Here is a 23,412-nt window from a genome sequence, read left to right as displayed (position 1 = left end):
AGACAAAACATCTTTGCTTTAATCTGAGGCAAATAAATATTTGTCTTTTAGTGTTAAAATAGTTTAAATATAAATGCTAAAGCAGCAAAAACAAAGTGTACACAAGTCTTTGACACCCCACCCCATCCATATTTTGTTTGTACTTAATTTTCTGCAGGTTTATGCACTAACAAAACTTATGAGAAATTCTCTTTTTCCATCCTAATACAGTAGTCCCTTAATTATTGCGGGGGTTACGTTACACACACTACCCGTGATAGCTGCGGTGGCAGCATGATGGCTCAGTGGTTAGCACTGTTGCCGCACAGCAAGAAGGTCCTGGGTTCAATCCCCAGATGGACCTGGGGTCTTTCTGTGTGGAGTTTGCATGTTCTTCTCGTGCTTGTGTGGTTTTCTCCGGGTACTCCGGTTTCCTCCCACAGAACAAAAACATGCATGTTAGTCTGCCTTCAGGCCCAGGCCTCCCTTGCAAAAGAGATGATAATAAAGGTATAAAGGTAATAAATAAAATAAAGGTTAATAAATAGATAGTGAAAACCGCAAAGTAGGAACACTATTTATTTTGGTATTTATATTTATTTTAAGGTTTTAGAAATTTGTCCCACATTCTTGCAATGTTCTTATCTCTTAATATATGTATCTATGTAATATATACATAGATACATACATAGATATACATACATACAAAGTAGATAGATACATAGATAGAAAGATACATAGATAGATATAAATACTAAAATAAACTACTACTGCTACTTGGACTACTGTATCCCTATATCCTGATGCATGCTCAATAATCCCTACTTCACAGTTTTTCCACTTATCGGGGGGTGTCATGGTCCCTAACATCTGTGATAAATGAGGGAACACTGTACTGCAAAATTTTACTCACTGGCTCTACAGACCAGCGGCTCAGTTCAGGTTTGACAGACCTACCCTGCAGCAACAAAACCCACCACCCCGTCCAGGTTGATGTGCGCGTAAATAATTGAGCTTCTGGAAGCTTCAGGATTATTTGTAATTTCCTGCCAGTTCTGTGAGCTTCATAGATAGATTGTTTCTTCTGACTTTGTGTTACAAAACTTCCCCTCCATTTTGGCAAAAGCAGCAGCCGGAAGCACTGTTGGCTTCTGGGTAGTGTAGTTCTTTTGACTTACGCTACAATATAAGCTTATTGAAAGAAAACTACAAAATGGTGGCGCCTGTCTGAATTTTTTGGTTTGTTTGTTTGTTTACTTTTTAGCCCATATTGTCCCAATCACTTGAGTAATATTAAAATTGATAATCGTTGAAAAATCACGAAAAAGCAAGTCCGAGAACGTCGAAGAGCGAAGTATAGCGAGGGACTGTATTCCAGTTTCCAGGAGTACGTGACACAACCCAATTTAAGAAATGTTTTTATTTCTTCTTCCTGCAGTTCGGTTTGCAGCTGTCAGCGAACAGGCCTGGACAGTTGCCTTGTAGCAGCAAAGCAGTCAATCAGTGGCACCACATGGGTCCTCTGCTCCAAAAAAAAACAAAAAAAGCTGGGCTTGCTCTTGTTAAAAGCTTTAAAAAAAAAGCAAAAAAAAAACTGAATGTTGATCAGGTCCCTTACGACTGGCTGAGGGTTTTAAAATAGAAAAATTGCATGAGCCTGACATCTTTACTAGATCATCAATCAGTTTGTTTCTCCTCGGTCCTCTATAGATTTCTAAAACTCAAATTGGCAACTGTGCTAAACACACAAACACATTTACTCACTTGTGGATTTCCTAATCAAAATCTTTTTTTGTATTTCTTTGCCTTCAGATGTATCAAGGACTGTTAGATTTCTATGTGAAACGGTGTCATTTCTGGGATATATTCTAAACCTTATACCAAGTTCTGATTTCCTTTTTTCACCTTTGACTCTGGAGCAGCCTTGCTGCATATCAGAGGAAACTTGGAAGGCCAATAAAATTTCATTGGAAGTATAGTAATGTGTTTGTTCTCGTGATTGCAGGTAGGCCTGTGATGATCGTGGTGGAGTACATGGAAAATGGATCGCTGGACTCGTTCCTGAGAGTGAGTGTTCAAGCAAACACAGAACTCCAGTATGATAATGTGTCCTCATGAGTATGGCCTCAGTCATAAATAATGTTTAGCTCCCTGACATGTCTTTGTGCTCGGATCATTGTAACGCTTTACACGCAGATAAAAATCCTCCTCACTTACTTTGGTGACTTATGACTTGTGTGAATTATGGAATATATTAGCCGTAGCACATTGTCTTGTCATTTTACTGCTGCCATAATTCAGTACTAACGATTTTCTCACAATATATTTTGTACTTCATGCTTTTCTGCAAGTGTCTTTCTTTTGTTTCCTTCTTTGTCACAGTGTTTATAAAACTTTTGTTCATGCAGATTCTCAGGCGAATCCTAAGACCTTTCTTTCCTTGTAAAGGGTGACCAGACTTATTTTTGTGAGGTTTTTTTTATATTTTGCTACTCATCCAATGAGTTTGATCAATTTAAAATAAAATGTGTGAAGGTGTATGATTTGCAAGCTGAACTCACATGCTAATCCCTCCCTTTCCTCCCTCCGGAGGATATTTGGGGTCTTTGTCGGTCTTGTCCACATGACGGATGATTTGATGTAGAAAGAAGAGATGCTGACAGAGAATTAAATTGATAACTGCTGGGAGACAGCGGAGTCTGGGCCTGGAGAGTGTCCGTTGTGTTCCTAACAGCTTCTCTTCTGTTTATTGTTTCTCTGTCTCATTCTTGGTGGCAGCAACATGATGGTCACTTCACAGTCATCCAGCTGGTTGGCATGCTCCGTGGCATCGCCTCAGGCATGAAGTATCTGTCAGACATGGGCTACGTTCACCGAGACCTGGCAGCTCGTAACATCCTGGTCAACAGCAATCTGGTGTGTAAGGTGTCCGACTTCGGCCTGTCACGTGTGTTGGAGGACGACCCGGAGGCTGCGTACACAACAACGGTACACCTGGGGGGGGACAAGCAGCCTTTACTGACTTTTTTTTTAAATAGAGATAGCAGTTGTGGCTAACGTCTATTGAATTTTGTTTTTCACTACAGAAATTGCATTTCCTGCAAAAATGCAGCGTGAATGCTTATTGCTGAAGAACTTGCTGAAAAACAGCTGAAATTAGCTAAAAACATGCTGAAAAAGAAGAAGAAGCTTAAATTAGCAGAAGAAAGCAGAAAGAACGCATATTTGCTGAATTTGGTTTAAATAAGCTGAAATGAGCACAAAAAAATGTAAATTGGCTCAAAAAAAGGCTGAAATTAGCAAGAAACAGCTGAAAAGTAGCTGAATCAGCCGAATAAAAACTTAAATTATCTGAAGGAAGTGGAGAGAGCACAATTGTGCCCAATTAGACTTTAAAAAAGCAGAAATGAACGCATAAAAGTGGAAATTATCTTAAAAAACAGAAATTTGCAACAACAAAAACAGAGCAGTTGAATAGTAGCTAAAAATGTAGAAGAAAGCTTAAATGACCAGAAGGAAGTGGAGGGAGCACAGTTTTTCCCAGTTAGGCTGAAAGAAGCAGAAATTAACACAAAAGAAGTGGAAATTATCTGAAAATGCTGAAATTAGCAAAAATCAGTTTAAATGTAGCTAAAAGAAAGAAAAAAACAGAAGGAAGCTTAAATTACCAGAGGGGAAATGAGAAAACACATTTTTGCTGAATTATGCTGAAAATGGTTGTAACAATTGCTAAAAAAAAAAAATGTGGAACTAGATGAAAAAGCTAAAATTTGCATAAAACAGCTAAATGGTAGCTGAAATAGCCGAAAAAGCTGAAACTTGCAGAAATAAGCTAAAAGGAGCATAACAAACTGAAGTTAGCTGAAAAAAGTTAGAAGAAGCACAAAAATTTAGTTAGAAGAAAGTTTCAGAAGCACAAAACAGCTGGAACAAAAAAACAACTGGATTGAAAAAAAACGTCTGAAATTAGCTGAAAGTAGCTGGAAAAAATAATTTGCATAAAACAGGTGAAAGAAGCTGAACCAGGACAACAAAATGTGAAAGGAGCAGTAAAAGGTTGTAAACAGATCTAAGGATATGAAGAATGTTAAATGAGCTCAGTTCATTTTCCATGAGAAAAAAATGGCAGGAAAGGCTAAAATTTTCAAAAAGCTAAAGGTGCACCAATACCAAAAGTCATAGCACCCATCTGAAGGAGCTGAACATTTTGATATATGATTTGTTGAAATAGCTTGAAGACTGCATGAAGAGATAAGATTCCAAAAAATGGATGGAATAGGGATAGTAACTATAAGAAATATAATCAGGATCACAGTAGTGTGAATGCTTAATAAACATTAACACTATTAGTTTGCAATGAGATATGATTTCAGATAAAGTGCAATTGTGTGCAATTTCCTTTGACGTGTATTTAGTTTTTAGGTTTTTCAGTTTACAGAAATAAAAGTAACACTTTTGGAAACAAGTGCAGGAGATCTAATATTTTGAATGCAAAGGATAAAAATGATTAAGTACATTTATGAAGTGCCTAAGTGCATTTGCCAGTGATTATCAGGAAATTGCTCTTTAGTTCATCGAGTAATAATAAACTGGCTCACAGCTACCGATCAAACCTTTAGTTGCAAATATTCTAAAAGTATTTGCAATTTGAGTACTTTATTCAAAGGGTTGTGTGATGGTTGTTTTCAGCACGGATCCTGCTGAATATCAAAACTGAAAATAGGAGCATTAGATCAGCTGCAAGCCAAGAGCAGAGGGATGATTTTTGTTTGAATGTAAATCTGAAATAATATCTGTCTGACATAAAGATCACTTACTTTTATGGGAAATTATGACGAGGTGAAGCTTAAAAAGGACACAACCCTTTAGATTTGGTGCAGCAATCAATCAGTTTCAAAAAAATTGTGGAAAAATAGAACCGTGATGTGTTTCTAATTGTGTTTCAGATTGAACGCTCTTCAAAGAAGTACCTAAAGAACACAAAACAGTTTTTACAATCGGAACTGTAGTAAAATGCAGCAGTGGATGTCACATTATCATGATCACATGAACTTGTGTTCATATGCAGCTGCCTGATTTGAGTTTTATGTTTTTGTGTCTGTTAAGGGTGGTAAGATCCCCATCCGATGGACAGCCCCTGAAGCCATTGCCTACAGAAAATTTTCCTCGGCCAGCGACGCATGGAGTTATGGCATAGTCATGTGGGAGGTCATGTCTTATGGGGAACGGCCTTATTGGGAGATGTCCAATCAGGATGTGAGTATTTTACAGTTGCAACTGTTTACGTCTTATTTGCTAAATACAGAATATTCCTGAGAGTGTTCACCCCAAGCAGAAGTAATATTTGCCTAAGATGTTGATGTTATACATACGTAAGTCGTGGCCTTTAGCCTGTTCTGTGACTGTTGACTCTCATCAAAAGCCTCCCTTTAAACGGAAGGAGATTAAGAACAGAATTACTACCAAAAGAGGAAAAAAAGATGAGTAGGAGAAAATGAAGATACCGCAGAGGTCAGTGATTCAGAGGACTTCAGAGGGTCCAGTCGAAGAGGAGTTTAAAGCCGGGGATCAGTGTGGCTGAGCGACCCGCTGATCCCCGGACCGCGGTCAGGGATTGGAGGGACCACTGTGGAAGCAGATCCATCCCTCTCTCCGCTGAGTGTGAAAGCTCCACGGTAATCCCTTCAACCTTGTACGCACAGACTCGTACACATCTATACACCAACGCCCCGCGCGCACACTCTCACCAAGGTCTGAGGGTTTGGGAGGGATTTGTGCTGTTTGGGAATTGCTTAGAAGTGCTTTCCAAGGCAAAAGGCCAGCCAAGCCACAAAACCAGCCTTGCGTCTATCCCGTTGTGGTCAGCCACTTTCCACTGCTGCACAAAAAAATATATACGGATACTCCACTGCCCTGTGGAGCACTGGAGAGATGGCATTTAGAGGTTACCACACATCGTCTGATATAATGAAGAGTTTACTGTTTCTTTTTTTTACATGGAAACAGATTGGTGATGGAATTCACCCATAATGATATAAAGAGTAACAAATAATGCAATAAATATGGCAACTTTGTTCTAAATTTAAAAAAAAAGTTTTACTAGTTGCTTTTTATTGTGTATAATGGTAACTTCAGATTAAACATCTGTATCACCTCATAAATACTTACTGAGACTGAAATCTTTGCTATACATGTTAATTTATTCTGAGAGGTTTTCTTCTTAGAAACATTTTAGATCTTGCGAGATAAATTGTGAATATTACGAATGACTGCTGAAATTTGTTGACTGTTTAACCTGAATTGCTCAAGTTAAAACAAGAGCAAAAGCTTAAATTAGCAAAAGCACAGCTAAATGTTCAAATTGGCAAGACAGTAGCTGACAGCTCCGTCTATCATCTTTACCTGCTTCTTCCTTTTTGGGTCACGGGGGTCACTGGTGCCCATGTCCAGCCATCACTGTGCGAGATGCGGGGGACACTCTGGACACATCACCAGTCCATCACAGAGACACATAGAGACAAACAACCATTCACTCTCCCACTCTCACCTAGGGACAATTTAGAGTTACCAATCAGCCTAACATGCATGTTTTTGGTCTGTGGGAGGAAATGGGAGTACCTGGAGAAACCCATGCATGCACGGAAAGAACATGCAAACTCCACCCAGAAAGGTCCCCAGCCGGGATTTGAACCATCTGCTCTCTGAGAGGCAGCAGCTCTATCAACTGATCCACCGTGTCTATAGCTGACAGCTCAGTTTATCAAAACAGTAGCTAAAAGCTCAAATTACCGGTAGCTAAACCATAAATAAAAGCTAAATTTAGCAAAACAGCAGCTAAAGTAAAAAGTCAAAAACAGCATTTATGCCAAGTAGATTTCAAATAATATTTTTGTATAACTGTTTTTTTTTGTGTGTGTGTGTGTGTGTTTTTTGTAGTAAGTTAAACAATACAAAAGTATAAAAGTTGCAAATACTAAAAGTGAAATAATCTATTCCCAGTTGAGTTAAACACTTTTATGAATGGTTAAAGTAGCACAAAGTATGCTGAAGCTGTTTGATTGCAGAAAAACATTCAGTAGAAACCATAAATACAAAAACAATAGTGTGAAATCTGAATTAGCTTAATGTTTTAATAAGCTTTGCCCAATATGGGACTTTTAATGGGGGCCAAGATGGTGTAGAGGCAGGGCAGCCAGCTTGGGACCCGAAAGTCACAGGTTTGATCCCCAGTCACTGCACATCACGTGGTGTCTCTGGGCAGCACACCTCATCCCCAAAATGCCCCGCGGGGCCCTCAATAGCTGCCCACTGCACCACTCGGTGGTGGATGGGTTAAATGCAGAGACTAATGTCGCCATTGTATGGAAACATACAGTGCTGACATTGTGATGACATTATTATTATTAAAATGCAAAAACGACAAAAATTCTAAAATAACGTGGGTTGATGCGTATCAGTCTGCCATATTTTTCGGACTAGAAGGCACACTTAAAATCCTTTAATTTTTCTCAAAAATCGACGGTGAGCCTTATAATCCAATGCACCTTATGTATTAATTCTGGTTGTGCTTACTGACCTCAAACCGATTGTATGTGGTTATTGTGAATGACCTGAATAAAGTTTGACTTATCTGACTGTTTTGTTTCACTTAATGCACCTTATAGTCTGAAAATTGGTACAAATTAAATAGTTATGAGCCAATCCTAATTTCATAAGAGTGAGCAGGGAATTAGAGAGATTTAAATGATAGGCATTTATGTACAATAACACTAATAAAAACACTTTTGGTTAAGTGTTTTGTTTCTTAAAAAATAGACAATGTTTAATGGTCCTTCAGGCGTGTACGCTGAAAACATTTTACTGTTGCTGCAAAACCCAAAATAAGAAGCTCATCTCTGTAAGTTCCCTAAACGTTCGATCATTTTGTCACATCCAAATGTCTGCAGGTGATTCTGTCCATTGAGGAGGGCTACCGGCTGCCTGCACCCATGGGCTGCCCCGTGGCCCTGCACCAGCTGATGCTGCACTGTTGGCAAAAAGAGAGGAACCATCGACCCAAGTTCACAGACATCGTTACCTTCTTGGATAAACTAATTCGTAACCCAGGCAGCCTGCTGCCACTGGTAGAGGACCTCCAGAGGTACAGTACTGTACTGTATGTCTGAAGTATTTCTGGAAGTACATTTACCTCAGAGCAGAGTATGACATGAAGTTCTCAAATGATTTGAAACATGTGGATTCTTTTTGAATAATTTACCCCTGGATATTATAAAAGTATATTTGAATTGAATTAATTGAATTAAATTTCTTCTTCTTTTTTTTTTAATCAGTCTTCCAGAATCCCCGGGGGAGGAGATGGACTACCCAATGTTCATCTCTGTTGGCGACTGGCTGGATTCCATCAAAATGAGTCAGTACAAGAGTAATTTCATGGCAGCGGGCTTCGACACATTGGATTCTGTGGCAAGAATGAGTATTGAGTGAGTCAAGCTGTTTAACATGATCATTACTTAATGGCAGGAAATCGAACAGACGCTTGAAAGCGCACTCTGATAAGAGGAGTGTCTGAATCTGTTTGGTCTGCGTTAACAGCTAAAGGTTAGATGTAGGTATTAACCACGGCCAAAAGTGAAAGGGTCATCATGTTTTGCCCATACCTGTGTATTTGCAAAATATATGATGGACCTCTAAACATTTTTAAAGAAACTCTGATTGACTTTTGGAGTCAACCTCATTCAAGATGGCTACCGCAACCAACCGACCTTCGGAAACACAAGTATAGCTATAATTCAGCCACTTTTACACACATTGAGCTTAAATTTGATGTGTAAGTAGCCGAGAGTGCTTCACATCGCACGCTCTGAGCGCTAGCACGCCTCGTGAGATCAACTACGAGATTAAGACGATCTTCGTTTAAAACTCTGGCATGAAAGTTAGAGAGCAATTTAACCAGTAACTAAAGGGTTTCTCTGTATTTTTCCGCACTTGTGTTTCCCCTCTCGGCCTAGAGATGTGAGGCGTATTGGCGTGGAGCTCATCGGCCACCAGAGGCGGATCGTCAGCAGCATACAGACCCTTCAGTTTCAGCTTTTGCACGAACAGGAGAAGGGTTTCCATGTATGAGGGCTCGCTTAAACACAGCCTGGGACGAACAGGTTGACGAAGCAGGAAGTGAAGTCTAACCCGAACAAGGACGAGTTTACAGCCTTGTGCCTGAGTCTGAAGCCCTCATGCAGGAGGTCACTGGACGCATTGGACGCATTGCTACGGCAGACTACTTCCTGGTCACATACTCTTCCCTCAAGACTCGTTTTTTTACTGAACAGCCCTTTCACCTGGTTTTACCAGACTCCTACAACCTGTCAGACTGAACAGGCCCTCACTTAAAGGAATGTAATGCCTTGTTGCAACAGCGGTCCTTTATGTGTGGAGCAACAATATCTAGAATTGTGGATTTACAAATGTAATCTACTGAATTTTTGGGACTTTTTCTTTCCTTGCTCATGTAGCTGCTAACGGGTGTGCAATCTTTCAGTTTAGCTCTTAAAAAAAAAATCAACACTAATTTTTTTTTTTCTTCATTTTAGAGTTTAATCATTTATTCTAAAGGTTTATTTAAATTGCTTTATAGTTAACTGCTCTCCAGAAGAAGAAGAAAAAATAATAATCTGGTACGCTATACTTGAAGAAAGAAGCGAGAAGCAAGTTACGAACATGTATTGAATGTTTAAAGGTGTATAGACGATTAATAGGAGTTATTATAATCAAATATAAATATATGTGCAGTCCTGTTTGTGAAAGCCCTAGTAAATTTGAGAATTATTTGAATATTTTATTTATTTAAAGTTTTATCAAAAGCAGCAATACAGATATATGCAGTCACCTCCATGTCTCGGATAGAGATGAATTGTAAAATGGGTCAGATGCTCAGCTTTCAGAACTTTGTCATTTTCAAGAAGAAAAAAAAAAAATCACTAAACGATTGTGACCGTTTTTAGGAAATCGTTTCCACACTGTTGTGTGATCAGCGTGGTTTTTCATGTATTTTATATTTAGTTGTGAATGCATTCTAACACATGAATATGCTCAGATTTAAGCCACTCCATTGAATGTTTGGATGTTTTGGATTGTTTCCTGCTGGAAGGTGAACCTTCTCCCCATTCTTAAATCTATTGCGGCCTCCAACTGGTTTTCTTCTATCCATCCTAACATCAACTCTGACAGGCTTTCCTGTCCCTGCTGAAGAAAAAGCCTCAGCATGATGCTGCCACCACCGTGTTTCAAGGTGGGGACATTGTGTTCAGTGATGAAGTGTTGGGTATACACATCATGTAACATTTAGGCCAAAAGCTATTGGTTTCATCTGACCAGAACACCTTCTTCCATGTTTGCTGCGTCCCCTACACAGCTTGTGGACTTCTTTGTTCTTGCCATAAAGACCAGATTTGTGGAGCATGACATATGGTTATGGACAAATTCTGAGCTGTGGATTTCTGCAGCTCCTCCAGAGTTGCTTAGCCTATCAGTTTAGGTGGTTGGTCATGTCTTGGTAAGTTGTGTCGTGCGCTTTCCACTTTTCAGACGATGGATTGAACAGAGCTCTGTGAGACGCTCAAAGCTTGAGATATTGTTTCATAACCTAACCCTAATTTAAACTGTGAGGTTGCAACGTGACAAAATGAAGAGTTCAAGGGGTGTGGGTACTTTTTCCAAGCCACTGTAGAATCGTCAAATTGGGAAAAGGGAGGGAACCAGCACAACTGGTGCCATAACAACTCACAATTGTGTTGTTTTACATCAGCAGAAACAGAAACACCTTCACACACACACTGAATGCCTTACAGTCTGTTAGCCATGCAAGACAACTTTATAGTAATCCACAAGTTTCAGTGCAGTCACAAAACCTAGCCATTTGTTTGAATCCTATGAGAGTGGCCGCCTGCATACACCTGTTGTTTTTATAACTTACTGATTAATATCAACTGGACCTGGAGCTCTGTGCCTTCCAGTCACAGCGCAGGAATGGGGAAAGTTACGCACATCACACATAGATTTGCACACTCATGCTCTCACAGTTACCACCCCTCTACAGAATCCTGAGATGATCAGATGCTGTTTGTTTAGCATGTTCTACTGCTGAGCAATGTTAGAACGTTGTTTTGTACAAAGTACAAGTATACCTATAATTCTTGTATTTTATTTTTCTATGATTTCCAAAGAGATGTCGTAGATCTTGCACACTGTAAGAGGCAGTTACAGCGAATATTTATTTGCAAATAAAGATGGACAGTTTTAGTGGTTGACTGCTCATGCAATTTTGTCGTCATTTTTTATGTGGGAAAAAAAAAAAACATTTTAAAAAAGGCTTTCTGGTTGTGCATGTATGAAACACCCATTGCACATTAGCAAAATATGCCATAAGGACAAACTTTAACAAAACTCTCCGAAAAAATTTTTTTTCATAAAACATATGAAGTCAACCCATCTCAAGATGGCCGCCACAGCCACTATACATAGGGAAACACAAAAATGAGCATAGCCATTTTTCCATGCGTTGCATCATCCAACTGTACAGACATTGAGCTAAACTTCATGTGGTAGTAGCTGAGCATGGTCCCCAACACATAATTGGAGCACAACATCTTTGCAATTCAATTCCAATGTTTCGATATGGCTGTTGCAAAAATTATTATCACATTCGACAAACATTTTCCACTTTTCAACCTGAAAATTTAATTTAAAAAATATATTTTATGAATGATCAATAGGGGGAGCTGTTGGACCATTCATGGTTTAAAAGATCCAAGTTAAAAGCTCTGCAATCATAAAGGGAATTTAAAAATAGATTTATATTTCTAATGCTGCAGTTTTATCTTCATCAACTTTACATGTTTTATCATTATACTTACAGTAGCAGGGTTCAGATTTGTTGCTGTATAAAGTTTTGGTAATAAAACCTCTACCCCTGCTGAGTGAATCTGCATTGTTCTCCAAATTAATTTTGCATTTTGTGAAACTTAGTGGTTCCATATGTGAGGACAGCAGAGGTAAGCTGCTGTTAAGTACTATATTTCTTCAATAGACCCAAAGAGGCTTTTCGGGATGTTTGTGTAATAAATCAAACTCATCAGGATGGGGGGCCTGGAACGCTCCATATGAGCAGGTCACTGGGTGGTTCACTGGACTTAATGCGTCCTAATAGGATTACCTGTCCCAAGTTGGGATGGCCGGGCAGCACCTCATCTATTCACAGCATGCTCTGAGGCACTTTATTCTACCAGTAATGTTTTTATTAGACTCTGTGAATGCATCACATCTGATTATCAGCAGTCGGACCAGCTATAAAGGGAATGTTTAGGAAATTTTCAGCTGATTGAAATGGGGCTGTTGGATAAACTATCAGGCTGGCTCAGCCTGAAGAAGAAAGAAGTCAACGTTTTGTGTTTGGGACTGGATAACAGCGGAAAAACTACCATCATCAACCAGCTCAAGCCTTCAAATGTAAGTTTTATGACATGACACTGACAAAAAATGTGTAGATTAACTGCGGCTGATGCTGGAGGAGCTAGTGAAAGTGGCCTTTATGTTTACTAACCTGTACTAACTGTACTAGGGACTAACCTGTATAAATTAGGGATGCACGATATTATCTGTATGGTATCGGCCGATATTTGCATTAAAGTTAAATATCGGATATTGGCCATTCCATCAAAATAACTCACCGATCTAAAAGGCTCTGTTTTTATACATACAGGTATATATATACTGTATATATACAAATATGAAAGGCGCCGTTTTTGTATGACAACCCAGTGACAAAATTTGACATTAAACATAATCCAAGCATAATTTTCAGCCTCCTGTTTGGCATCTGCATTTGGTAGCAGGTCAAATTGACAAAAAACATGTAGAATAATGCTGTATATTAATTCCACAGCAAAGAAAGCTATGTAGTCTCTGTAAGTAGGTCTAGGGAAAAAATATTGGTATTGATATCGGCCAAAAATCCAATATCATGCATCCCTAGTATAAAGGTTGAATGAATGTTTGCAGTCCTGCAGTAAAATTATTTTAATGCCATTGGCATGCATACTGCAAAAGGGCCTGGCAACATCTTTATTTCACTGCAATCATTCGTTTTCAGCATCCAAATCATTTAGGTCCACTGTCAGCAGAGTGGAAACATGTTAGTCAGGTAAAGCCTTCATACTTGACTTTTATTATTTCCTTGTTAACAGACTTTGGCTGTTACTTGTCTGTTTTTTTTGTGTTTGTGTGGTGGTGCATGCAGACAAGGGCACAAGAAGTAGTCCCAACAATTGGCTTTAACATCGAAAAGTTCAGGAGTTCAAGGTGAAGTTAAATATACGATTTAATTAATGTCTAACTAAAGATGGTAATTAATTTTGAAGTTTTTCTTCATTTTCTTTGTCTCGTTGCAGCTTGTCATTTACAGTCTTTGATATGTCTGGTCAGAGCAGATACCGGAGCCTCTGGGAGCACTACTACAAGTAGGAGACATAAACGACCACTACACACCGACGGTGTGAAAGATTTTAATTGTTGTCTGGGTTTTGTTTTTTTTGTTTTTTTTTCAGGGAAAGCCATGCAATCATATTTGTTATCGACAGCAGCGACAAACTGAGAATGGTTGTTGCTAAAGAGGAGCTGGATACTCTTCTCAACCATGAAGGTACAATAAAACAAGCGCGTCTTCCTTCTCCTTTAGATTAACACATACTGTTTACATGTTTGCATGCCTATAGGAGTAAAGTATTTACCGTAATTTATGGTCTATAAGCCGCTACTTTTTTCACAGGCTTTAAACACCGTGGCTTATATAATGTTGCAGTTAATTTATGGATTTTTTTTTTTTTTTGATGGGCTAACGAGCTTCATGCCACCAAAACATTTAGCCTTGTCACACCAGCTGCCCAATACATGACTCTTTTGGGGGGTGGGTCCTCATGACTCAATGAGACTACTTATATAAATAAAGGTAAAATAAAAATAAAATCTGACCAATGAAATAAGCAAACAGGTCACAGATCTTTGTTGAAGTTAGCGATCAATGACTTCCTGGTAGGTTATTGTCTTTGGGTTTTTTTTAACTATCTGTTGCGGAAAAAAAAAATTACTGTACAAATTTGTGTACGTTACCGGTACGTATTTAAAGTTTTAAAAAATCTTTCTGTGTAAATATCTCAAGTTACTATGTGGTTACTCACGGCTTATACACAAATAAGGCCTAGATATGTACAAATTTATATATTTTGTTTAAGTTAGGGGGTGTGGCTTATATTCAGGTGCACTCAATAGTCTGGAAATGACGGTAAATCAACACAGGTGAAAGGGTGGTTATGTTTTTGTCCATGTCTGTGTGTGTTTTATTAAATTATCTTGTGACTCACTGGATTTTTATAAAAAAATTGACATGAAAGGTGGCGGGCGATATGCATTCATTCAAGGAATGATAGGCCCAAGTTTCCATCCACATTTCTATTTCATCTTAGATATCCACGACAAAAAGATGCCAGTATTGTTCTTTGCTAACAAGATGGACCTGCGGGACGCGCTGTCTTCAGTCAAGGTGTCCCAGATGCTGCGTTTGGAGAACATCAAAGACAAACCCTGGCACATCTGGTAATGAATCCATCACATCTGGTTTCACCTTGATGAAACATCTTAAAATAGAAAACGGCAAGCTAAACTTTGGGATCAAGTCAAATAAAACCAGTTGACCTCCACTCAGAACACGTTTCTTCCTGGAGTCTTAAAGTAAAACATGTTTGCTCTGTGTGGAATTCAACCATCTGCTTTACGGAGTTTTTTCTCGCTGGTTAAACATAAGAGGCAACACGCGGTTGTTCAAGTCCCTGGCTCATGTGTTTTCCTCCTTGTTTACTCATTAGACAGATGGAAATGGACGGATTAAGAGCTCGACAGCTTTAAATAGTCAGGATCCAATAAAAAAATCAGCAGAAAATGAACGCCGTGCAAAACGTTGAGCTATTTGCTGGACGTTGTGTTTTTCAGCGCCAGCAACGCCATCAAAGGAGAAGGTCTACAGGAAGGGCTGGACTGGCTGCAAGGTATCGTGTCGGAGTAGATTTATTGTGATAATTTAAACGGCAATAGTTTACATCTTACATCTTTGAATCGTTTTTGACTCAGTGTTGTTTTTCATACCCATAGATCAAATTGCACAGTAAGTACCGTTGTGTTGAATCATGTGAAGGTGTTAGATTTAATTTGCGAGAGCGTTCTCAAACTCATCTGTGACTTCAACTTAACGGTGTCCTCTCTAAATTAAAACTTTTCTGAGACACATGTTAGAGGCTTTAGTTGTTTTTTTGCAGTTTTTGTGTTGTGGGAGTCGTTTCCATCCAATATTTTCTATTGTTCTTGTATCATTTGCAGTTAACTTAATACAAACAGAATCAGCTATAAAATCTGTTTTCTCTCTCTCTGCCAGATCACATCAAAACAATGAACAAGTGAAGGCGTGACTGCGGACGGACAGTCGGATGTGAAAACTCTTCAGCCCTCTTCATTTTAAGTGTTCATCACTTTTGATCTTGCAGGCCTTAAGTTTCAGTGTCAAATAGCCCAGCACATATTTTCTGTGCTTCTTTTAAACATCTGTTTTAAAAAAGTCAGAGCTGCTCAATTAAACAGAACTACAAACACTTTATTTATTAAAATAAAAAAACAGCAGCAAGGCCAATTAAAGTGCTGTACAACAAAACAAACAGCCAACTAACATAAGTGTTTAAGCGCTCCTGGATAATGATTCCACTTTTTGCAAACACAAACTGTAAATGCTGAATATTGCACATTTTCACTTGTAACATTTAAACAATTTTGTCTTTTTGGGTGACATCTGCTTTACTATTTGATCCACTGAACTTTTTTTTTAAATGTCTGTCACATTTTGAACTGACTGGAAAGTAGAAAAAACCTATTTGGTGAATGGATGCTGCGTTTTTTTCCAAAGATAATCCTTCAAACATCTGATAAACAAAACATTTAGTCCAATATGAATTCAATGAACAACCAGAATTAATTTAGCAACTTCTATAAGAAGGGTATTTACACAAACAGAATATATTAAATAATTTTTATGTTGATAAATACATATTAAATATGGTTTATAAAAGTTAACATCAAGAACCAGATTGTATCAAATGCCAAGAAAAATGTTGTATGAATATAAATAATACAGTTAAAACACTAAAATATCTGTTTTCAGTGCATTTTTTTTAAGGTGGATGTTAAAGTTTGTCTTTACTTCTTCGTTCTGGGACAAAAAACTGCTCCAGTCACACCCAGCACCTTCCTAGACCAGTTTCAGGAGCTAACCCCCATAATTATTAACACCGATTACTCCTCAACTCCACAGTTTGCCACTTTCCACCAACATCTTTCCTATTTGAGCAACGTTTTGATGAGCAAAGTGTGGAAGTGAGCGTTGGAATCCATGAGGATGGTCAGCATCAGGAAAGTCTCCCTGTCTTCAGCGTGGTTTCCTGAAAACGGATGAAGACATTTTAAAATGCTTCAACACTGTTTGAAATTTCCTTACAGGGTTTTTTCATTCATGCACATGCACGAACCACTTAGAAAAACATAGCAAATCTTACTGAAGCGTTTAAAAACTGTCATTAGGAACAAAAATATGCTGGCAGGCTTTAAAATATCTCAAACAAACTTTAAACAGGGTTCCCAGCATTTCATGAAAACACAATTCCTTGAGTTTCACTTGACTTTTCCCCGAGAAAATTCTGAAATTTCAGGAGATATTTCAGTCACACAAAACGCTCAGGACTTAGTATCTTAGGTGGTGGGCAGTCACATTCAGAGATGACAGAAAGTAGACTGCAGCCTATGGTACGTGCACACAGCGATCTTTCCTACTAATTAATTATATTGTATAACATCAGATACTAAATGGCCACTCAGTAAGAATACAAGTATGATGTACTCTGTAGAAGCAGAACATGGACTCGATGATATTAGAATACTAACATTATGTGTGCACATTAAAATCTCAGATCAACTTTAAATCAGCAGATCAGTGCTCAAATCCCAGGTTTGCCCAGATTTTTTAATGTTTTTCTCATATTCCCTGAGTTTTCCCTGTCTCAAAAAACGATCATTTACCAGGTTTTCACTGATATGCAATCACTGGGAACCCTGCTAGAGGTCAAAAGCATGTATTAAAAAAAAAATTCTTTAGTGAATTTATGTGAGTAAAGTGGAAGGAAAGTCTGCAATCACTGCCTTCCATTGGACTATTTACTTTTTAACAGAGCACCATTAAATCTTTAGTTTTTCCACTTGCCCCATCAAAAGGTTTGACTAAATCTTCTGTTTTTAAATTACTATACCTACAATAGTTTACATTTTAGAATGTTGTTTAAGCTTAGCTGACACCGATCTGATAAAAAATAATGTAAATTACAACAATGATGCAAGACGTGTTGCGATTCATGTTTTTTTTCAATGTGTACCTCGGGAGTTGCATTCCTTGAAAACCAAAGATACAAAATTCACTTTTTTTTTTTTAAAGTAACCAGTCACCTATTAAAAAAGAGTCGAGTAACTCCCTGGTGATTTCTGTAAACTTGTTCTCCAGTTTCTGGATGAAGACGAACTTTTCAGGCGCTGAGCTCAACGATTTGTAGATGTGCTGAACCAGCTTCACCGCCCAGCTCATGGAGAAGCCGTCCTTCTCGCACACCTGAAGGGGGAAGAGCCACAAAACACAAGATGGAGAACTTAAAAGCGGAGACATTGGACAATAAAAAGAAATTAAAAACAAAAGAAATTTGACCGATAAAGCTAAGAATCAGATCAAATGCCCTGCTTTGTGTATACAGATTTGGTTTACTGTCGGGCTGTTTTGTACTTTGGTCGGTCATGTGTTAAGTCTAAATTTATTTATCTGGAAAAGTGCATATTTTAACTGATGTTTTGAGCTGCTGTCTGTCTTGACTATACCACTGTGTAAAAAAAAAAAGTTTATTTTGATTGTTTTATCTCCTGGTTAAATAAACAGTTTCCAAAATAGACCAAATTCAACACGAGGTTCTTCAGCTCTTTTGTGCAAAAAGAAACAAAGACTTAATAATAAATATAAATTATATTTAGCCAAACAAAACATGCAGCTCATATAAATGCCACTTTAAAATTAAGTGACTTTTTAAAATGGGAATAAAGTAAGTATTTTTTACCAGGATGATGTAGATGAGGAGTTCAGAGATCTCTGTGAATCGGCCGTTGACAGCCTTGCTGGTCAAAATAGTGTAGCAAGTTCTGCTGCCGCACAGCACCAAGAGCCGGGCCACATTTTCCACATGCCATGGCTGAGGAATGGCTGCAGGTGAACATGAACACAGAACCAGTATGAGCTACGTTTACCTTTTGAAATACAGACAAAAATTAAAACGATGAGTGCTTAATTTAACTGGCACATTGTGACAGCAGTGATAAGATTTCCCCTAAACTTGTTTAAACTTTCAGGACATTTCACCAAATGGATTTCTGTAAATATAGTGTAGGTGTCTTTGAAGATGTGACATCAAAACATTAAGATCGCTCATATAAATATAGGCCTGTCACGATAGCAAATTTTGCTGGACGATTATCTCAGAAATTATTGCGATAAACGATAATATTGTTTGAAATTTAACATTAATTAATTGTGAAATGTTAAAAGAAATGTTGATTTGTTTGGAGTGTAGTACATTTTTTGACCACCTGATGGCAGTATAAGACTGTTTGAACCAAAGGAGAGTGTCTAAAAAAAATTGGGAGGGAGGGCCCTTGACATGACATGGGCTGACATGGTGACATGGCAGACACTTGGTAATTTGAGCTCTTTAGCATAGCATTGTTCACACAAAGCTTTTAATAAAAAAATCAGTAAATAAGTTCTCAGCTTCTTTTTGCAGAGAAAAACAACTTTTTACACGAAGGCACGGGTTTCAACCGTGAATTTTGGAGCTCGACAAGACGGAGGTTTCTTCCCGACGTCGGCCTGTTAGCTTAGCTCGTAGCTTAGCTTCTTAGCTTAGCTGCTTTTAACGATTCAAAAATGCGATTTTGGACGGTTAAAACAGATTTTAAAGAGAAAATAGAAAGGGAGGTGTCAGTGAAGAGCACCGGAGATGAGCCGTGTCTTCAGTAGAAAGAGAGAGTCACGGAGATAAAGCTGATCAATGAAAATGAGGTTGATAATTTTCATTCATTGTGCGATTAACTGATTTATTGTTTATCGCGACAGGCCTATATATAATATATATACCAGTAAGCTCTTCCAAGATTGCCAGCATCGAGTCTGTGGTCCAGCCTTTGACTTCTAGTTCACCAAACAGGATGTGGATGCCGTTGGCCAGGTCCCGCAGAGCATCGTGTGGTAGAACCGTATCAACCAGGTTCTGCCAGCCGAGGAAACCTGAACCAAAAAAACGCCTGAATCCATAACCAACCATATTACTTTATCCTTTGATTTAAAAAAAAGGAAACAATTTGAATACTGAGGAGTCCAAGCTGTACAACTCCAGCTCTATAGACGATGAAGAAAATTTCACCACTGGTTATTCAAGACAAAATCACTACGTTGTATGTTTAACCTGTTTTGCAACATTTCAAAACACTCGGACGTCCATAAAACAGCCCAACAGACATTACACCTGCTCATTTTTCAATCATTCCTCTGTATTAAAGTTATTTAACCTTCAGGCAGCAGAGGTCCATAAAGGATGAGCAGGAGGTGAGCCTGACTGAATATGGGCCAGGGCTTCAAGAGCTGCACGAGCCAGAACTGACAATTTGGTTGGTTCAGCCACGGGTCCAAAAGAACCTGACGGCAGAAGAGACGAAGCTGCTTCTCCTGGTAACCCTTCAACCCTGGGGACAAACATATTTACACATTGTCTCAGTCTCTGAAGGGTCAACTGAGTTTGCAAATGAAAGAACTGAAGTCTTAAAGATGCTGTCAAATTATGCGCTACTCTTACATGACTCCTGTCTTAGCTTGTTCTTTTTCATGCTCCAGATTTTAAATCACATTTTCTTCATTGATTATGTGACATAAAAGCTCTGCAAATACAGAGACTTTAAAAGAAGTTCTTTGTGCTTATTTACTCTAAATTAATCAGTTCTCAGCTTTGATAAATCCCAGCGGGCACCTGGTTTTGTCTTGAGTACTGCCTCAGTCTTCTGCATGAGGTTTGTGAGTTCGCACAAATAGTTGAACACTCGGTGACACTCCAGCTCATCCCAGCCTGCGATCAGAGTCTGTGAAGCAATCGTTAAATAATCTCGTCTTTACTGACTAGACAGCTCAAAATAAAACAGTGAAACAAGATAAAATCAGTAGTCAACCTAACATAGTCACAGCTTCAACCTGGACATCTTGTAAATAATGCTGTTTTGATAACACACACATTTTATGTCACTTTTATGAGCTGGAAGAACAGGGTGTGTGTTTGGCGCTGTGAGATACAACTGCAACCTTAATATGAGGCCCTCACCTCAAGAAAGATGCCAAATCTGGAGAAACCGATGCAGCCTGATGAAGAGCATTGCTCCAACATGTAGCAGGGAATCTGTCACAAACATGGATTTTACTTTGAGATTTACCATTAAATTAATGACGCTCGTTTTTCAACACCAAACACTACCAGAACAAATAATTACTCTGTTTTTAATGTATCCTTAAATGAAGCTGTCTTTGCGTGTCCTCTATCTGAACTAAAATAAAGAAGCTAAACAATCCAATAATGGCAACATTTTCTTCTTAAATGCCCTCTCACCTGTGAGAACTTGCTAAAAATGAACTTTAACCTTTCCTTTGTGGGGAGCAACAGGGTACACCTCTTGAACAGCAATCCTGAGATGCCAAACACAAAAGCACATTCTAAGATCATGATGAATTAAAAATGGTTGGAGAGAACAGTACGATTAGGCAAAAAGAAAAACGTCGAGAAACAGATTGAAGTACCCAGTTGTCTGTAGTGCACAGCTGTGGATCTTTGTTGAAGACTTCTGGAGCAGTGAAAGCTTTGGATGATTGTTTTATTCTTCCAGGCGAGGGAGGAGATGTAGTTCACAACATAACTGGTGATTTCCTTTGACACCATGCTGAACACGCTGATGTCCAACACTGAAAGACACAGAAAAAGGCCCCGATTCATCGTGAAATGAAGCTTCTCTCTGTCCAGTTGGCCTACATTTAAAAGCATTTAGAGGAAGACCCACACTGCCAGGGTAAGAAGTGTCTAATAAGATTAGAGCGTTATGTAATAGGCATTACAACCTTCCAGAAAGATCCATTTTTATCTTTTTTAATTTATAAGTAAAAATAGGAGGAGGCAGTGATGATTAATGAAGCCCAAAATGTCACTTGACTCAGAAATGTCATCATAAATGTGATCCCTCCATCATACAGGAAGATAATGCAGTTTTAAAGAAGTTTATGTTTGTCATCTGTTGAGACTTGCAATGTTTTTTCTCTTTCCCTGTCACTTTTGTTGCCGATGTGTTTGAGGTGGCTCGTTATAGTTAGATTGTATAGGAGCAATAAATTACATCTGCTGATGCTAAAAGATAGCAAACTGCTCACAGCTGTTGATTATGGTGGGTGTGTTTGAAGCAGCTTAGTTAAAACCACTTTCTTACACCTGGACATGTTTTCTGTTGGAGGAGAGTGGTTGATGAACACCATTCATGACAGAATGAAACATGGCGATGATAAATAACAGACTTTTAAAAACTGATGCAAATCTGCTTGGCTTCTTTTAAAAAGTGTATTCCACTTGGATGGCCGCTGGTCCTGAGCCTGGTTCTGCTCAGCAGGGGTGTCAAAGAGTTACAAAAGAAGACCAAAATGAAAAGCTTGGTCCAAGCCAAGGACTAATTTCAGTTCATGCATTACCTAAAGTCATTTGACACCGTATTAATGTTGCAGGTTTATCAATAAGAGTTTGATCCATCTCATTCAGTATTTTATATTGCTCTTTCCACATCAGAAAGATTTCTGAAAATTCCAACCTTTCATCAGGTTTCAAATTTAGCCAGCTGTCATCAGAAGTCTGCACTAAATGAAACATTTATTATAAAGTAAGCATAGCAAGAAAGCATAAAAGTGATAAACAATACTTTTCATTTAAAATATCATCTTTGGGGGCAGATAAGATGTTAATGATGGCCATATTTGGCCCACGGGCCTTAAGTTTGACACATGCTAGAGGTTTCTTCCTCATGAGGGAGTTTTTCCTTTCCACTGTTGCCTTCATGCTTGCTCAAGATGAGAGTCTGAGTTAAAGTCGAAGCAGTCTGCTCCTCAGAGAAATAATGTTAACTTGCTTTTTATCTATATGAATGTTTCTGTAAATAAAATGAATTGAATTTATGAATTTTAAAATGAGGGCAAGGCTGCCCGGCCTTGTATTCATACCCAACTGCTCACTACAAACTCATGTTTGGGCTGCTGTTTAATACAACATATTATTTTACATTATTAGTGTTTAGCGTAGCTCCTTGTATACCGTTTCTCTTTATACTTTATTTTTAGCTATTCTGGGGTGTAACTGGACCACCTCAAGTATGCAAACTACAATAAAGTCATCTTGAACTTGAATTAAAACTAGATTAAGCAGCTCTAAAGGAAAAATCCCATAATTTCTCGCATTTTCACAAAAATCTTGAAGGACTCTTTAACCTTATGTGGCTCAGACAATTAATAGTCTTATGATAAGTAAAAAAATGTTTTTCTTCATTAAAAAAATAAAAGTTTTCTATACCCTTACTATTATGGACCCTAATAATCCAGTATATATACATAAATACTGTTGTAGCTCAGTAACATACCGGACAACTGATCCAGGATCATGTCGATCACCTCAGCGGGGAGCCTGTTGAAGAAGCCGGGGGCCGAGGCGCGATGGCTGCGGTTCATGGTGGTTCTGACCCGCAGGGGGTTCTGGTGAATTTTCTTCAAACGCTGGGATTTACGAGTCCAAGGCTTCCTGACCATTGTCAGTGCTGTTTATCTTAGCTGGACGCAGTAAAAGTTCAAATAAAGTTCTAGTTATAAATTAGTTACCAGAAAAAAAACTGAGACTACCTGACTCACAGCCAGCTAACTGTGCAGCTAGCTAAAGTTACAGTACTTTGGTGAAAAATATACAATTCAGCTTTAAGCTTTATGTTCCCACACTGTGAAATACTTTATTCACGAAATACTTAAGCTTACTTATGTTTTTAACAATATCTTACCTTTACTGTTTAAATTGTGGACAGAAAAAGAGGAAATGCTAATGCAGCCAGCTACTAGCTGTCGCTTCATCACTGATCAATGGCGCCAAAATGTCTCTTTCATTGAGAACTATTAAAAGTATGGAAGCTCATTACTGCCACACTGAC

The 23,412-nt window shown here is 38.4% G+C and overlaps 3 protein-coding genes across 4 annotated transcripts in view; 2 read left to right on the top strand and 1 right to left on the bottom strand.

Moving 5' to 3' along the window:
• LOC119419551 (ephrin type-A receptor 6) overlaps positions 1 to 9,102 on the top strand; it is a 183,312-nt gene extending 174,210 nt beyond the window's left edge. The window contains exons 11-16 of the mRNA XM_037686892.1: positions 1,985 to 2,046; positions 2,758 to 2,967; positions 5,086 to 5,235; positions 7,926 to 8,119; positions 8,310 to 8,459; positions 8,988 to 9,102. Of these exons, the coding sequence (XP_037542820.1) occupies positions 1,985 to 2,046; positions 2,758 to 2,967; positions 5,086 to 5,235; positions 7,926 to 8,119; positions 8,310 to 8,459; positions 8,988 to 9,102 (881 nt within the window). The remainder of the gene's footprint in view (positions 1 to 1,984; positions 2,047 to 2,757; positions 2,968 to 5,085; positions 5,236 to 7,925; positions 8,120 to 8,309; positions 8,460 to 8,987) is intronic.
• A 3,106-nt stretch (positions 9,103 to 12,208) lies between these two features.
• Positions 12,209 to 15,587, top strand: LOC119419553 (ADP-ribosylation factor-like protein 6). Of its 2 annotated transcripts, XM_037686893.1 has the most exons (8): positions 12,209 to 12,480; positions 13,271 to 13,332; positions 13,422 to 13,490; positions 13,578 to 13,672; positions 14,493 to 14,622; positions 15,016 to 15,071; positions 15,175 to 15,187; positions 15,455 to 15,587. In XM_037686893.1, the coding sequence occupies exons 1-8, from the start codon at positions 12,358 to 12,360 to the stop codon at positions 15,486 to 15,488; spliced, it is 582 nt and encodes a 193-aa protein (XP_037542821.1). In that variant the 5' UTR covers positions 12,209 to 12,357; the 3' UTR covers positions 15,489 to 15,587. The 2 variants fall into 2 exon arrangements, with proteins under 2 accessions (XP_037542821.1, XP_037542822.1); XM_037686894.1 differs by lacking the exon at positions 15,175 to 15,187.
• Positions 15,588 to 16,407: 820 nt separating this feature from the next.
• LOC119418837 (F-box only protein 47-like) lies at positions 16,408 to 23,335 on the bottom strand. The gene is made up of 11 exons (XM_037686130.1): positions 23,266 to 23,335; positions 22,858 to 23,031; positions 20,990 to 21,151; positions 20,802 to 20,878; positions 20,520 to 20,594; positions 20,175 to 20,283; positions 19,720 to 19,893; positions 19,289 to 19,438; positions 18,216 to 18,358; positions 17,563 to 17,722; positions 16,408 to 16,508 (listed from the first exon to the last, which is right to left on the bottom strand). Exons 1-11 carry the CDS (start codon positions 23,333 to 23,335, stop codon positions 16,408 to 16,410), a joined length of 1,395 nt encoding a protein of 464 aa, XP_037542058.1.
• Between the last annotated feature and the right edge of the window lie 77 nt (positions 23,336 to 23,412).

This window comes from Nematolebias whitei, chromosome 13 (assembly GCF_014905685.2).
Source record: "Nematolebias whitei isolate Nwh7 chromosome 13, NemWhi1, whole genome shotgun sequence".
Taxonomy (NCBI): Eukaryota; Metazoa; Chordata; class Actinopteri; order Cyprinodontiformes; family Rivulidae; genus Nematolebias; species Nematolebias whitei.
This window is presented reverse-complemented; position numbering and strand designations above follow the sequence as displayed.

Excerpts from the sequence above, each read along its gene's own strand:
- LOC119419553 (XM_037686893.1), top strand. The coding sequence starts at position 12,358 with ATGGGGCTGTTGGATAAACTATCAGGCTGGCTCAGCCTGAAGAAGAAA. Across the intron at positions 13,491-13,577 it reads CTCTGGGAGCACTACTACAA|GGAAAGCCATGCAATCATAT; the intron begins GTAGGAGACATA and ends TTTTTTTTTCAG. Across the intron at positions 13,673-14,492 it reads TACTCTTCTCAACCATGAAG|ATATCCACGACAAAAAGATG; the intron begins GTACAATAAAAC and ends ATTTCATCTTAG.
- LOC119418837 (XM_037686130.1), bottom strand. The coding sequence starts at position 23,335 with ATGAAGCGACAGCTAGTAGCTGGCTGCATTAGCATTTCCTCTTTTTCT. Across the intron at positions 19,439-19,719 it reads TGGACCTCTGCTGCCTGAAG|GTTTCCTCGGCTGGCAGAAC; the intron begins GTTAAATAACTT and ends TTTTTGGTTCAG. Across the intron at positions 18,359-19,288 it reads AATCTTGGAAGAGCTTACTG|CCATTCCTCAGCCATGGCAT; the intron begins GTATATATATTA and ends GTTCACCTGCAG.